Source organism: Urocampus carinirostris, chromosome 1 (genome assembly GCF_059441175.1).
Source record: "Urocampus carinirostris isolate Australia breed hairy pipefish chromosome 1, RoL_Ucar_1.0, whole genome shotgun sequence".
In the NCBI taxonomy this organism is placed as follows: Eukaryota; Metazoa; Chordata; class Actinopteri; order Syngnathiformes; family Syngnathidae; genus Urocampus; species Urocampus carinirostris.
The window spans coordinates 54,737,116-54,754,425 of NC_142349.1; the positions used below are offsets into that span (position 1 = coordinate 54,737,116).

The 17,310-nt window shown below is 37.9% G+C and overlaps 1 protein-coding gene across 1 annotated transcript in view; it reads right to left on the minus strand.

Moving 5' to 3' along the window:
• eif2b3 (eukaryotic translation initiation factor 2B, subunit 3 gamma) overlaps positions 1-16,172 on the minus strand; it is a 53,129-nt gene extending 36,957 nt beyond the window's left edge. The window contains exons 1-5 of the mRNA XM_088356257.1: positions 15,874-16,172; positions 13,115-13,280; positions 9,029-9,186; positions 2,151-2,310; positions 1,965-2,076 (exon numbers count right to left, since the gene is read on the minus strand). Coding sequence (XP_088212383.1) covers positions 1,965-2,076; positions 2,151-2,310; positions 9,029-9,186; positions 13,115-13,262 — 578 coding nt within the window. The 5' untranslated portion in view covers positions 13,263-13,280; positions 15,874-16,172. The remainder of the gene's footprint in view (positions 1-1,964; positions 2,077-2,150; positions 2,311-9,028; positions 9,187-13,114; positions 13,281-15,873) is intronic.
• Positions 16,173-17,310: the final 1,138 nt, after the last annotated feature.

A 17,310-nucleotide genomic window follows, 5' to 3' on the forward strand; every position in this document is an offset into this window, starting at 1 on the left:
CAAACAGATGCATAAAACAGTCCTGCTACACAAACTACTTATGAGCAGCTTGGAAAAAAATCCCAAACTCCGGATATTAAAATTCTTGACAGCCAGACACTTTGGAGGTAGTAGAGGACACCATGATAACGGTAAAGAGTGAAGTGTTGGTGCTTGTATGTAAAACCTGTGCTCTATTATCAAGTGCACCATGTGTATGTGTTAATTACAGTGGCACAGGAAAATACACTAGCTTTTCTTGGACCAGGTCTAAAGGCATTCTTTGCAAAGGATGCAATTCTATCAATAAAACTAATTAAATGTGTGCTGTGGGGGGGTTTGTGTAAAAATAGATTAAGATCGTAACTATTTAGACTCAGTGATAACATTTTATGTTGAGCCTCATCAACTAGCTCTTGTTTAAAAGCCTATGAAAGCCACATCAAGATAACATCACCAAAAATGTGTCCATCAGTTGCAAGCATCGTGACGTCTTGGATGCATTTACATGTGGTCTGGAGGGATTCTGTGAAAAATACTTGCATACAATATCAAGATGTCCATGTTTGTAAGGTAATGGATGAATGGGTCTCTGTGCAAGGCCGCTAGCAAGCAGCTGCTCTGGACCCTGCTCTAATTTTCCAGAATTTACAGTGGCTTTGGCTCCCTGAAGTATTTACGAGCTCCCAAAACGCTGCTCTCATGCATACATGCATTTTAGAACGTGGAAATGAAAATCTACCTCACGTTCCCTTCCTGTAACAAATATCCCACACACTAGCTACAGAAACAGTGATTAGAAACGGACATCTGGTCCTCTAATGAAGCAGAAAGGGTGTCCTATAGGTTTTCATTTCGTTTTATATACCGGGGAAGTCGGGTTATTTATTGATCCCAATAAAATATCCCAGTATGGTAGACCCCCGTTTTACTGTGTCCCTACCTTATTATGTTTTCACGTTATGATGTGAAATACGATGTTTTTCAGCCCATGATTATGGCATTTTTCTCACGATACAACATCACCAGCAAACAAAACTTTTTCCTGCACAAAAACCTACAAAATTTAGACCTTTCAGTGTTCCTGGGTATGACTGTGCGAGTTGCATGCCTCATACTCTCGGTTAACATTCTATAAGAAGCTAGTCTGCTCTTGTTTGCATCAGGCATGAAAATGCTGATACGCTATTGGCTAAACACCCTCCCAAAATGCTTTTCTCTCTCTTCGTTCAGTTCAGAATCTAGTGTTCTTTGTAAGTGCAATAAAATACTGTATTCAGTGTGTGGTATTTATTAGTTATGGGTCCAAAGATGTTTAGTGATGCTAAAGGGAGAAGCAAAGACATAATAACCATGGAACCAAAGCTTATGGTTACCAAGAAATATGAAGAAGGCAAACGCGTTGTTATTCTTGGAATACGGCCATAACGAAAGATCATGACATGGAATATGAATAAGGAAGCAATCAAAGCAACAATATTCTTTAAGGGCCAACCCAGTCCTCCTGCATGTTTTGGAGGTTGCTCGTCCCCAACTCAGGTGATGCAAATTTTAAGCTTTTTAGCAAGTTGAGTGGGAGCTTGATAATGACCCAGGTGATTGGACTCACCTGTAATTGAGCAGAGCAACTCCAAAAACATGCAGCTCATGTGGCTCTTATCATAAATATATTACTTCCCACTCTACATCCATCCAATACTCCACTATACCAGCTCAAGTCACGTCATACCAGAGCTAAATCTAATTTTATTTTTTTCATTTTATGTATATTTATTTATAATGTTATCTAATCATACTCACACACATTACATTTAAGTAGTACCTACAGTTTACTATTTTCTTTTTTTCTTTTTTACCCAATGTTCGAGGGATTTGGAACCAATTACCATAGGTCTTAAAACCCTTCCATATGACAAATTCACCTCGTAATCCCCACATCAAAATGTATGTCTGTGCAATAAAGCTTTTTAAGTGTATCAGCTTACTTGTTTAAAATGGACTTCCTTATTGATAGGCCGTCCTCCAAGTCCACCTCATTGGCCATAAACAAGACCCTCTTTCCTGATTGATCCACACCAACAAAATCCCGTTGCTCAGCTGGAGAAAAAGGAAATGTATTCATAATTAGTTTAGAAAAATCTCACATACAAAAGTGTGTGCCATTCATTTACCTGCTTTCTTTTTGCCCTTTTGGCCAGGGACAGTCTCTGTAAATTCATGAGCTTTGCCCATCAGCATTGCCAACGTAGCATCGTGGGCCCTGAATAGATCGACCACCTCGTGAAGAGCCGCGTCTGTGATCACGTCACAACTCAACACCAGGATGTCCGTCTTAGGGCAGAAAAATTGCAGATGAGAGATTCATAACATTAATGAAGAGATGGGTGTATATATCATACGTATTTTAGGTAAAATACTTTACCTTTTAGGCTCACCAAAGAGAAATAAGCCATAATACAATTGCTCAAAAATGTTTTTAGTGAGGAAATTAGTTGTGATGTTTTGCTACACTTCTGTTAGTTATGTAAAAATTAATAAATACAAATTATTTAATTAAAATCACTGTGTAATGATTTGATGAGGAGATTAAATCCCTCAAAGCAAAACTTGCTACATGTCACTAAACCAGACAGTATATAAGTGTGAGGAAAAGAAATGGACTGCTCCAAAGCATCAGGACCATGCCCTCAATAGATTTGTAAGATAAACAAATAAAAATTCACTATTGTAGTTCCTATCATAATTAAGGTTTTTTTTTTTCAAACTACCATTCGGTATACGGTCCCATGGAACAAAAGTTTAACTTTTTAGTCATTACTAAGTCACAGTGATCCTCATCAAGTGGTCAGCGTTGTAGTGCTCCTTTTATTCTTTCACTCAGAAAAAATCTATTTTTCCAAGTTTGCGATTTATTTTACATTTGATTTATTTCAAATTTTCTTATTTGACTTAACAGTTTCTCCATTCTTTCTTTGTTTATTTGAAGGAATTTTAGGATTGAAAAAATTAAAATGGGATTTTTTTTTATGTATAATGTTGTTGTTTTTTCATAATGTGATTTCCCTGCCCTTCTCCCCTTTCTCCTCATACCCTGTTATTATCAGTTTCATTATTCATACGGGACGAAGACAAGGTACGTATTTTTACCGTGAATTATTTCGTTTTTTCTTCCTTTTTTTAAAAGAGACCCAAAATCAAATATCAGAAACGACAGTTGGACGGTGATTGGATGTGGGGAAAATCAAGCAAGGCCTCTAAATGATAATAAACATGGCCACCTACATAAATTCAAATAAAACTCAGTTCACTTCTATGGAGGTCTAAATCTACACCTGAAAAGAAATATTTAAAACTACAACTAAATTTTTTGTTTAAAAATAAACTGGGTGCAAAAGATGATGTGAGGAAATTCAATTTCTGAGTATTTTATTAAAGCTATTGAGAAATGTGCTACACATCTTTAGAAGTGCAATAGAGGGAGCATTTATTTTAACCTCAAAGCAAGTGTGCATATAAGTTCACTTGCGCCATTTGTCTACTTAGTGATGCAAGCTGTCAGCATGACGACTAATCCTTCCATTAGGAACTGACAGGGATACCTTGACTGTGCTATAACAAGGATGAAATGTAAAAGGCTAAATTATTACTACAATGACACTTGAAATTATGATCATCAAACGTTTACTAGTATGGTAAGATCTTAGGCCCGGCCCCGAACCAGACCCGAAATTCGGGTCGAGCCTCAGCCGAGCTTCTCTCGCAGCCTTTTTTTTAATCTTTTAAATCATTCACTCGTCAGGTGTAACGTGTTTCCTTTTATTTGTGAAGGTTTCGCACAGCGCAACATACACACTCGTTGGAGCATCCCCGCATGCTAGTCTGCTCTGTAACACTAGTGGCGGCGCACATACGTCGGCCCAAATCACACTTTTTCTCCTCTTGAGTCCTCACAAATAAAATATGAAAATTCGGGGTTTGCTCCAGACTCTCAAATCAAGTTATTTTTTTAGGCTTGGACTGGGCCGAATTTTTTTAGGCCCACTATATCTCCACTGTATAGAAAGTCAGCATTTTCATAAATACACATCTTAATAAAAGTTTAAATCCTTTTAGTATTATTCATCTGTCTTTTTTAGGATACATTCCTCTTTTTAGTTTGTTTTATCAACCATGGTTGTGATAAATTATACAATTAGCATTTGTTAAGTAAAGCTTATTTGACCGATTTGACAAACATCTGGCATAAAAGAGAAAAAAATAAAAGAAAGTAATAAGATTCAGACCAGAAATATATATATTTTTGAATAATCAAAATGTCAGATTGAGTGCGTTCGAAAAGCAACTTTGTGAATATGGTGTCTTCCTTCCTGGTGGGGATTGTTTCCATTAAAGTAACTTTTCTTTTATAAAAGGCATTCACAATACATCATAAAATCATTTGATGCCCAGTTTCTTTCTTGGCTAAGGTGTGTGTCATTGTTTTGATTTTGATTTGATAAAGCTGCTAATGTGTACAGCTATCATAATGAGTGGCATATTCTCTAAGCCCTGACATGCGTGTATTATCAATGGTAAATGGTCTGCATTTATATAGCGCTTTTCAAGTCAATGAAGACCTCCCAAAGCGCTTAACAATGTGCTTCACACTTACCCATTCACACACACACACACACACACACACACACACACACACACACACACACACACACACACACACACACACACACACACACACACACACACACACACACACACACACACACACACACACACACACACACGGCGCCTACATGCTTATTGGGGGCATTAGGGATTCAGTGTCTTGCCCAAGGACACTTCGACATTATAACACTTATATGTTTAGAAGTGGCGAATCTCTGCATTATGAACACATCCACAATCTTATGCAATTTCTGCAATATTTACGTAAATGTTATGGTGCTCATAATATCTAGTCATTAAAGCTAATCCATACAAACCAAGTAAGTATCCATTGATTGATTAATAAAGTCAAGGAGACATGTTTATTGAAGCTGTATAACGTTCTCAATTGTCAACAAAAATAAAGAAACACATGAATTGATTTTGCAGGTTTATATCTTTTCTAAATGTAGCATGCAGTTTACAAAAAAGTTAGCGGCATGGGTATCGGTCTCCAGGAGCAGGATTTTTATTGGTTATCAGTAGGGAATGCATTAATTAGGATCGGCATCTCAACGAGTAGAGCATCTGATGAGTTTGAGGGTCACGTAGTTGACCCGTTGGCAACTCATAGCACCACAGAGTCTGGACTCGGCGACAGGAAGTTGCCGCTGCGAGGCTGCAAGGCTGTGGCCGTCTGCAGAAGATCTACTGACACGGCGACCCGGAGACCTTTCAAGTCTATGCTCCGTCTTAATACACACAACCATGCTGGTCCACATGCTTTAAGACACAACACATAACACAGACACACACCCACACACATACACACACACACAGACCATCCCAGGCGACGGTAGAGTGGAGTCAGCTGGAGAGAGAGACACTCTGGCCTTTCAACAGCCACCATCTCTGGACAGGTCAGGACCACACACACACGATGCCACACACGCAGCCACACTAGCTTATTTTAATTTCATTTTTTTATGTTCCTTTCTAAGAACCATTTGTGAAGACCTAGTGCAGGGTTCATGAACCTTTTTGACTCAAAGAGCCATAAAAGCAAAATATTTTGATTTTTTTGGGGGGGAGAGAGCCACACCATACATTTTTTAAGGCAAAATTCAACAAAACCGCTAAACCCGCTCCCCAGAGAAGAGCTTATTCCTCAGGGTATTTTATTTTACTGTGTGACGTTTAATTAATTTGATAAAATCTATAAAATAATCATAATAATGCCAGAGTCCCATATACTGGAAATATTTCACTTAAAAATGTGTCCCCCTCCTGAAATTACTTAAGAGTGTCATTTTGACCGTCATTTTTGTCATAAATAATGGTTTGAAGGCGAGAGCAAAGTCCTTTTGTAAAAAATAACAATTCTGCAAACGAGGATACAGACGTATTTACCTTCAGCGCAGACAGCACTGGGCAAGAGACAGAAGGGAATGCTTGCCCTCTGTGGATAGCTATGCCCATCCCTACCGCTCACCTAATCAAATTACTCTGGGTGCTTTGCCGGCATTTTGGGGTGTTAACAGTTTTTTCTGTGGGCCAAATGGCTAACATGATTGGCTAGGTAAGGAAAAAGTAAAAAAAATGTGAATGATGCCTGAATAATAGGACTAGGTTACCATTACAGGCAGGGCTCAGCTGTTTGCAGTAAATGGCTGTTGAGTGCTAATACCGCCATCGGAATCAGCTATCTTGGCAAAATCGTCATTTGGGCTTCTGTAGTAGTAAGACAGCAGCCAAACATGTCCGCTTCTTCAAAAGCGTCGCAAGTTGTGTGATATAATTACCAATTTTGACAACTAAATTCACGTTTATGTTGTAATACACATGCTTTGGCCTATAATTTGACTCAAAAGTGTGTTATTCAAATGAGTCAAGTATCACTAGGGGGTCACTATACTGTATATCACACACTGGTTTATTTATCAATCAGACTTCCAAAAACTTTTTTCCATTTTGGCCCAAAGTCTATCTTTTTCTGAGTGTGGTTTGGAAGTCGACAAACATTTGCAGAGGCTGAGTCAGCCTGGATACACACTCTTGCCTGCCAGGTGATTAAAAGTGAGCAGTCCTAAAAATGTCAGAGAGGCTTACAGAATACAAAGATTAAAAAAGAAAATTGCACTTTAAGCACACCTTTCACTCTTTGAGCTTAAATGTGAAAAATGATGGCAACAATCAGGCAGCTGCACTAGTCATAATAAAACGCGCTGCTTGTAATCTCCCTTTTCAGGGAACAGAACATCTCTCTGCGAATGGATTGTTCTGTTTGATCAATAACACAAAATCCCCTCAAAGAGGTGTTGTTAGTATAAAAAGACGGGACGAGTGTTTGCAAAGGTGCGTCTTAGTGTCTATTTTGTATTCAGAGTGACAGTTTGAATGATTCCGCTGCTGGGATTTGGCAGGCCATGGTGACAGTCCCTCACTCATCACCCTCCAGTGTGAGAGTGTGTGTAACTCAATGCCTTTAATCTAGCTGGCTGCTCAAAGGATTACGGACTCCAACATCCTCGGCGGGAGCATGAGGAAACTTGTCCCGTTGTGTGTGGTTACACTACGGGTTAAATAAAGAATTTTTAGGCCATGGGTAAATAAGAATCTCTGGAATAAGATATAAATAACAGATTGGGAGGGGGGCATATTCAACCTGCCATAATGCATCCGTACACACCGGCTAAAACGAAGACAGCATTAAGACGGTTACTGATCGAGGCAGAGTCTTGAATACAGAATTTTTCAGTTATACGGATTTTGATTGATGTTATATTTGCGTTTGTTAGATTAGGTTGTGTGACAAAATACAGTAGAGCACAGGTTGTTTTTTCGTCCCCTCATTACAGCATTTCCCCCACCATACGACATCAAATTATTGAGTGTTTTGGTCAACTTTCACTCAGGGGCAAAAATTAAAGTTAAAATTCAAAATGAAAACAATGTGTGATAATTATCGTGATAATTTTTGACAACCAATTATCAGAAATTTTATATCGTGAAAAAAAAAAATTGTTACATCGCCCAGGTCCAAATTCAACATTGACAACTGTACTTTCTTCTAAAATATTAATAAGTGATGACAGATGGATATCAGTACTCCTTTTATAGCCTGAAATACCAGATGTTGATACAATATTTCCTGTTATTTTGTGGGGCTGCAGAAGATTTAGCTGTTTAGATATCCAGCACAGTTATCTTTGAAGATGAAGGTTTTATATTTTGATTATTATCTTTATTGCCAATAGCTAAATCTGAGTGCATAACGGTTTTTCAACCTTCTTTGACCCAAGCACATTTCTTGCATTAAAGAAAATCCAACGGGACACCACCAGTTAGTGCTGTTGCATCATTCGTAAAAGTAAATACAAATGAAAACTAGCTTCCGCAAGACCGCAAAGGCACACAAATTGGATAATTTTCCACAGTACACCAGCAAAATGGTTGAAAACATGTGTATAACACATTTGGGACAGATGCCCACAGCCGACCCTTGGGTTATAACGTCCCTACATTATGATGTTTTCATGTTGTAATATAGAATATGATACTTTTCATCCCCTCATTAGGGCATTTTCCCCGCCATAAAACATCCAACAACAAATCAGTTTGCCAGCCCCAAAAACGTTAAGTTTGTGGTATTCTTGCATATAAGAAAACGTCATAAAAGACGCTGGTCTACGATTGGTTTAAGTGACAGACTCCTGGAGATGCAAAAATGCTTTTGGCAGAACAACCTCCCACAATTCCTTTCTCACACTTGTTTCGGTTCAGAATCTCTTTGCGTTAGTGAAATACAATACTGTATTTATTAGGTATGGGTCCAAGAAATTCATGCTATAGAGAGAAGCAAAAACATAATATCCATGGACATTAAGCATGCGATTATCAAGAAATACGAAGAAGGAACATGCATCGTTAGCTTCACTAAGGAATATGGGCGTAACCTATCAACAATCGGGACAAAAGTTAAGAATAAGGATGTGATCAAAGCAACAACATCTAAGGGCAAGAAAGTCTTCACAAGAGGAAGTTTTTAATCAGTTTTAATTTTAATCCTCTATGTTCTCTCCCATCTGCATCCACCCACTAACTTCACTGTGCCAGCTCAGGTCACTGGACACCAAAAGGTAAAAAACATTTATGAGTATATTTACAATTCTTTTTGATTAAATACACATATATAACACATAAGTAGTACTACTTTACTATTTTACTATTAATGTTTAAAATGTATACACCATTTTAATGTTTTTATCTGAGGTACAAGAGTTCGGAACACATCAGCTTAATACCATATTACTACTTCCCCGCAATGCCTCAATTTTACCTAGCGATTTGCACCTCCAAACGAATTATTATTATACCCAGGGGTCTACAGTAAATGTTTTTGTGATACCTTGATTTTGGCCTGGATGTGTCGGAGCGCATCAGCCGTGCCCATGTCTTCATCTTCAGGGATGCAAACAAAGTCCAGTTTCATCTTGATGTCCATCTTAAGTTTGGGGTCTGTGCTGATCATTTTCTGGACGTCCTTGGTAGTGATCACAATCACCTCTGAAAACATCGGATGGTGATAAATATTTCTGAGGCTATTAGTTGACCATTTGGAAAGATACAGAAGATTTTTTAAACAACATAGTTATTTTCAGCAGTGGATCTAATTAACTGGAAAGATTCACATTATTAACATCAGGCACCTTCCCCAGAAAAATGTATTATTTTAAATCCCACACCTGTTGTTATCTACATTTTTGCTATGTTCAATATTACCTTGCCATTTCCCGGTTTGACTTTGCGTCTTCGGTGCATTATTTTTGTCATATGGTTTCTACTTAGCATAAATTCACTAAAAAACGGGTGGTTATGGAACAGATTAACCGTGAAAATCGAGGGAATACTGTACCAACGTTTGTAGAAGAGTACAATGCTTGGCTGCAGTTAGGTCTGTATTATACCCATATCATTAAATTCCCACTCAACGGCGGCTCCGTTCACCCACCAAAAGTAAGCTTCACTTTAACAGTTTAACCAGATGACATACCCAGAACTGTTTAATGTGTCTAAGAACTACTGCCTTATCTGTATAAAATGGGTTTGTGTAATGCATTTGCACACTCGCACACTGCGTCAGCCTAGTAAAAATGAATTGCAGGCCTTTGGCTGGCTGGTTGCAAACAGTAAAAAAAAGTGCTGGCCACACATGGTGATTATATTTGAAATGTAGTTTTATTAAGGGCAATGAGGAGCAGCAGACCTTTTTTCTTACAATGAGCAGCCCTGTTTACAGGCAAGAACAGCTCACTGCAACAAATCCTTTTTATAAGCCAAATATTTCTGGGCCGACCACATGTTGGGGGACAAGGGGCCAAAACATTGCAGTCCAGGTGGAATCGGATTGTGTGCTGCACCTGACAAAAGCTAATGCAGTATTGGCAAGGTTTTGAACCAAAAGTTAAAGACTGTATCCAATAGGGCTGAACAATTTTGGAAAAAACCTAATTGCGATTTTCAGAACTTTATTGCATTTTCGATTCGATTTTTTTTTTCGTTGTTAAAAGTGAGTTTTTTTGTGGTAGTTTTATTTTTTCTTTGAACTGAATTAGAGTGACATGCAACCTTACCTCAATATGATGCCATTACTGAACGAGAATACACTACTGTAACAAATGTACAACTATAGATCTACAAATACAAACAGAATTGCAGTAAAATAAAAACTCTTTATTGTCAGTATACAAAAGTATAACAAAGTTACGAAAAACGGTAGATATGAACTTTTATTTTTGTAGTGTCGAAAAATATCTGACATTGCTGTAAGTTGGATTTTGTATTGAGTGCACCTTTTTCGAGTACAGGACATTACTGTAGTGCTTATTTCTGCCGTGTGGTGCTTTGAGAGGTCACCCAGCACCCACCACAAAGAAAAAATCTGGCTTCTACTTCCTATTTTGTGTGTAAACATACTACGTGTACTGTATCTCCAGCGCGCTAAAGACTATGACGTTTTTATTGTTTAATATCTCGTGCATCCATTCAATATGCTTGATGTAAAGCTTAAAGAAGAGGCGAGGTGTTTCTTTAGAAACGAAAGTGGAATATGAAATATGAATGCGCATGAGAAAAAGGTTGGATCGCTTTTTTCGCGCACTTTCCACCACAGGGAGGAGGTAGCCTAACTCTTGAAGCCCATCGTCCAAGAGTTAAACTTCACTTTATCTTTTTAGAGCATATTATTTTATTAAATGTTTATTATTTAGAAAAAAACAATACAGGATACTTAAACATACTTATATAAACTTAAACAAATTATAGCACTGAAGCAACTTACGAACAAATTCAACTTACGAACGATCTCTAAGTCAGGGAGCGTCTGTAATGCCAGAGCCTGTGTCCCATATCAAATATACCACTTAAAACTTGTTTCCCTCCCGCAATTATTTAAGATCGTTGAGGCTTTGACCTTCATTTTTTTTAAAGATAATGGTTTCAAAACAAGGTGCAAGAAGTGTTCTTCTTTGCTCAGTACAGAATCTCCTGTACTTTGTTGACGACACTGCGGGTCAGTGCGCGACAATAATGCAGTTTTTTTTTTAATAACCAAGGGTCTCAAGAACAAAAAATTAACAATTATAGAAGCCAAGTTTGCAATATCCAAATATACAAAGAAGGCACACGCAGAGTTATCCACATGAAGGAATATGGTCATAACCAATCACAGATTGCCACAATTATTAAGAATAGTTTTCTGATGGCATAAAAATCCCGAAAATGAGCTTTTGTGGATTTCTGGCAGAAAAAAAAAAATCAGTGGAGAGAATTCAGTGCATCCGTATCGTTATTTTACTTTTTCAATAAAAATGTTCAACTTTATGCAGTTAGAAAAAGCATTGATTTAACTAAAATACTCATTTTGTTTCAATTATAGCAGGGGTCGGCAATCTATGGCACGCGAGGGGTTAACCAGTGGCACGCGAGCGGACGGCAAAATAATAATGATTTTTTTTAAAAGCGCATTTACCTGAAATTTTTTCTCAGTTGCACGCCGTGTTTAGCGCCCCTCCTTTTCGGTTTCGTGTGTGAGTGCGTGTCTGCGCTGCGCCCAGCCAACGAAACACACGCGCACGATAAATGAACGAATCATGACAGCTCTTCGAGCGAAAACATCTCGTTCTTTCCAGCCAGCGTGGACAGGTGACTGGGGCATTGTGCAAAAAATGACCGTGCTGTTTTGTGCATCATGCCTCTAAAGCGTTGTACCTCGCACAGCAAGTGTTAAACGTCATTACGAGACGAAACATGAACATGAATTCAAGGCGGAGACATTAAATCGCGCTGAGTCTAGTTACTGCAAACAAACACAGACTCTGAAAACCTTTGTCACTGCTAAAAACGCCATTGCTCACTGCATAGCAAAGCACAGAAAACCATTTACTGATGGCGAATATTTAAAGAAGTGCGTGTGTGTGTGTGTGTGTGTGTGTGTGTGTGTGTGCGCTTTCTGCATTGCTGCTGTTATTTAAAGTTTTGATATTTTCTGCAAGGAAATATCATTGATGAATGGTATGCTAGCTGTCCATACCACTTGTTTTTTGATTGTAGTTCATTGTTAATGCAGAATGGTTGATTCTGGTTAACACTTGTGGCAAAAAGTCATGGATGGCTACAAGCCTTTCCAATTGTCACATTCATTTTTTAGTTGCTTGATGAACAAGAATAGTGGAAGATAAATTGGTCAGTTATACCAGTGTGCCGCTGGAATTTGCCCAATTTTGCCTTTCCAAAAAATCAGGCCATAATTCAGTATTTTTGCAATGTTCAGACGAGGAACTGTAATAGTCATCCATATCAGTTGGTGGTAGTAGATTTTTATATACTTTTTATATACTAATTATCTGCTCTTGAGGTAGCACAGTACATTTAATAACTTAATTTGTTTAACAAAGCGGTTTAAGATTGCACTGTAAAAAATAAAAACATCATTCTTTTTTATTTTTAGTATTATATTCTTCTTCTTTTTATATACTAATTATCCGCTTAACAATACAGTGAAATATTTGACATGATTTCATTTTCAAAATTTTTCGACAGACGGTGTGCCTCTGAACTTTATAAATAAAAGTGTACCTTGGTACAAATAGGGTTGAAAAACAATGAGTTATACGATTGAAATATATATCCATGTTGTATATTTTGACTGGTGTAAAATGACAGCTCTGTTGAATATAAAAAAAATTATTGTGCGAGTCATTAATCTTGGTGTGGCACACTGATTTACAAGGGAATTTGAAAGTGAAACTCCACACCGAAAAGGGTGCTGACCCGTGAATTATAGGAACCTGAAACATATATTCAATTTTTTGTCTAAAGCCTCAATTTTTTTGTTTAAACCCTTTTTGTTGAACAACAACCATTTTATATACCCATAAAAAAATCATAGCAACAACAGTAATACTACAATATCAAGAAATATGATTGTTCTCACCGTCAAAGCCGACCCTTTCCAGCAGGTTGAGCGGGTACCATATCAAAGGCCTATTTCCAACCGGGAGCATGGCTTTCGGGGTGTTGTAGGTGAGGTCGGTCATTCGCGAGCCCCCGCCGGCCGCCATCATGACCGCCTGCAGCTCCATGATGTCTGCTCGGAATAGCTGCAACAGATATTTCAATTTAGTCCACAAATAAGTATGTCCAGACGATAAAACGGTCACGACAATTATCGTCACATAATCTTTGCCACGATAAATAACATCAACGTTCGATAAAAGAAGAAGAATTTAAACCGTAAATACCACCTGAGAAAATGGGGGAGCTAATGCAATGGAAACGTTCCTGGCCAACATTCAGGAGAGGAAATAGGTGACAAAGACAAGAAAATCTTTTCGCAGTTGACACTGTGAAAACAAAAAGACTACAACCCGCTCAAAATGAGAGATAAAGTAAACAAGGACACCAAGCAGACACACTCAAAACATGCTGAAAGAGTCATAGACAGGAGAGGCCTCTCATCTTCACTTGTTTGGGGGTGTTTTGGCTCCTGAGAATCTAATTAAAAAAACAGCAGCAATATGTACTGCACACTTTGCCAACCAAAACGGGCTACAGGACAAATCTATTCCACCATTTAAAACACTATCACCTGCGAGAATATGGTAAAGGAAAAACAATTCAGCCCCAAGCACGTGCTAGCAGAATTTAAACAAGCAGCGGGCCCCATGAGAAAAAAAACTTTCTGCGAGTGAGACAGCTAGCAAGTTGCTACCTGCAACCAGTTCCCTCTTGGAGAAAGTATTAACTTGTCCAAGAAATTTGTGATAATGCTGTGGAATAGTTTGTCACCATGCGTCTTTGTTCTTACATTAAAAGGTTAGTTAAAGCAGTATTGGATTTTGTAAACTTTCACTCAGGGACAAAAATTGGACTTAAAATGTGAAAGGAAAAAAGATGTGATAATCATTGAAATAATTATTGATATCGACCAATAAAAACATTTTAACCCTATAACAATTTGTTATATTGCCCAAACGTACAACAAAGATAATGTCACTTGATAAAGATTGAGTGATATATTTTTCTTAGTCAAGGCATGTGTGCCATTCAGTAATGTTGTACTTGTGTAATGTTTAGTGATGCATTTTTACATATGGGTGCATTGCAGAGGCTACATTTGCCAACTCAGGACTAAAGAGTTACTTGAGTGTCTGCATCAAAGAATAAGTGAAGATGAGAGCAAAAAATGCTTCAAACTGAAAGATGGATACAAGCTGATAGTACTCGTATGGAAATTGGTGGAGCATGCATGATGGATACAAATATTTAACCTGGTGCTCATGGGCACCAGGTAGTCTGCTGAGAACACCTGAGTAGCTCACAGACCAAAACTGAAAAGAGCTCACCTGAAATGGGTCAGTGTGAGATTTTTTTTCCTTCTAACTGGCATGAGAAATCAATAATATGAACAGTCTTTAAAATGCATGATTAATTCTTCCTAATTTGTTTTTAAAATGAGCATATAGTTATATAGTTAGATAATTATATATAGAAAAATATCACGTTTCCTCGAAAATCACAATGACTCATCACTGGTGAGCATTTTTACAGTACTAGTCTGCATTTATTACTTCTTGGCTTGATTACTGTAATGTATTACTTTTTGTTCTCCCGATATCTAACATCAAAAGTTTACAGCTGGTTCAAAATGTGGCAGCGAGACTTTTGACTAAGACAAAAGAATTTGAGCAAAATTACTTCTACATTAAGTAACTTGCACTGGCTCACAGTCCACTTAACATGTGACTTTAAGGGTCTCTTACAAACATATAAATGTTCTCTCCGATTTGGTTTTTGCCCTATGTTCCTGCACGGAGCCTTCGCTTGGAAAATGCTGGTCCACTTGTGACTCCAAGAGCCAAAAAGTAGTCTGCAGGCTCGAGAGCGTTCTCCATCCAGGCCCCGGTGCTGTGGAATGCTCTGCCTCCAGAGATAAGATCTGCAACCTCAGTGGAAGTTTTTAAATCTAGACATAAGACCCACTTCTATTCAATAGCTTATAATTGATACCGGACTCATACTTTTCTTTTCCTGTCTTTTTCCGACTGCCTGGCTGGTGGTGATACGAGGGGGTAGGACGATTTGAGATAAGTCAGCAGACCAGCATCTGGACCTGAAGCATGTCAACGCCTGCATTGACCAGCTGGCAGAGATGGGAAGCTGCGTTGTTGCCGTTATGCACTTTCAGGACTAGTTTACAGGCTTGAGGCGTCGTTGCTGTCATGCACTTTCTGGACAAATTTCAACATATTACCGATTGCTTTCTTTTATTGATGTTCACTATGTTTTGCGTACTGTGACCCAATGCTAAATCTATTTCACTCTGGTCATCCTGGAAAGGGCATTACCACTTGTGAGGCCCCTTCTCAAGGTTTCTTGTTTTCCTTGTGCTGAGGTTTTGAGCTTTTCCTTGCGCGCATGATAGTTTAAGATCAGGGTATGGTGTAATTATAATACAGTGCAGTCCTTTGAGACATGTTGTGATAAAGGGCTATACAAATAAATGTGACTGGACTAGTCAGCTGTTCTTAGGGGGTTACATGTTACCTGCTGACACCGCGTTGTTGACACCTGATTTATATCAACACTAGAATAGAACGACGACTAATAAAACCCTGAAATAATTGTAAAAAACATGAACAATAATAAACAGGCGAATGAGAAAAAATGAAAATTAATAAATGTACATTTTACCTTTGAATTCCGGCTGAGCGCTCACCCGGTGGCATACACAACTTGTTTAGCTGCTGTCATTAGCACTCGGCTAAAAGTTATCACGTAAATACTACAAACTACGGTAAATTCCTGATTAAAAAAAAGACAACTAGTAAGTAGGAATCTCTTGAAAACGGCTGTAAAATGTATCCGATTAAAGCTTCCAGCAAGGGAGTTTAATCAGCTCATTCGAACGAGAATGAGACGAAATGAACTACATATGCAAAATGTTGTTGGGGTAGCTCCGCCTTAAAACGTTCGACTAGAAACCCATACCATATGAAACAGTTCCTAGAAGAAATAAACTCTCCTCTCTAAAATTAATTTCGAGTGATATTTTTTAAACGACAAAAAAAAAATCTCAATTAGTTTTAGTGTGTAAGAAAAAAAACCTTTTCCAACAATAAACCTTAAATCTCCTCAGATTATATCACCACGGAGAGACTGTAGTCGACTGCCCCGTAACTCGTCCGACTGGAAAACAATACCTCGAAAATGCTTCCTACGCCAATTAAAGATGTACACTAGTTGTTGTTTTTTGTTCCTCCTCCACTCCCACCCGAAAAAAGGAATCCAGTTTGTTTGTGTTACTCCCAAAACAGTTTTCAACAGCCATGTTTCTAATGTGTTTAGGGATGTGTTTCAAAATTTGAGTAATTTAATAAAATAATATATTTTTTTAAACTTCTTCATTTATTTTGAGCAGCAATATGTACTGCATTTATTATTGGTACTATTCTGAAAAAAAGGAACCCCCAATCATATTTTCTCTTGCTTTCTAAAATTGTCATTATTTTTTTTCTTTTCTTTTCATTCTTTTGTTTCTTTTGACCCAAACTTTTTTACTTCTATCGCCCTGCTTTCTTTCTTATTTTTTCCTTGTTTTACTTTTGTATTGTATTTTTCTTCCTTTGTTCTTTTTTGCCTAGCTTTATTCTTCTTTTCCCTTGTCTTTTCTTCGTTTTCTTATTTTTCCTTGTTTTTCTATGTTTCCTGCTTGGTTTTTTTTTTCAATTTTTTACCTTTTTCTTAGTTTCTTTGGTTTCTTTTTTTCCTAGCTTTTTACTTATTTATTTCTTGCTGTATTATTATATTTCGTGCTCTCTTTTTCCTGTTTTTTTCTTTTTTTTTTCTTCTTTTTTTTCTTTTTTAGAACCTTTTCTATGTTAAGTGAGGCAGCAGTAGCTCAGTAGGTAGAGCACTCGTCTTGGGATCAAGAGATCGCAGTTCGAATCCCAGCTCCTCCTTCTTACATGTCGAAGTAAGGTTGGGTAAGACACTGAACACCTAATGCCTTCAATAAGCAGGTTGGCAGCCTTGCATGGCTGCACGGCCGCTATCGGTGTGTGGGTGTGCGTGTGAATGGGTAAATGTGAAGCACATTGTAAAGTGCTTTGGGAAGTCTTCATTGACTTG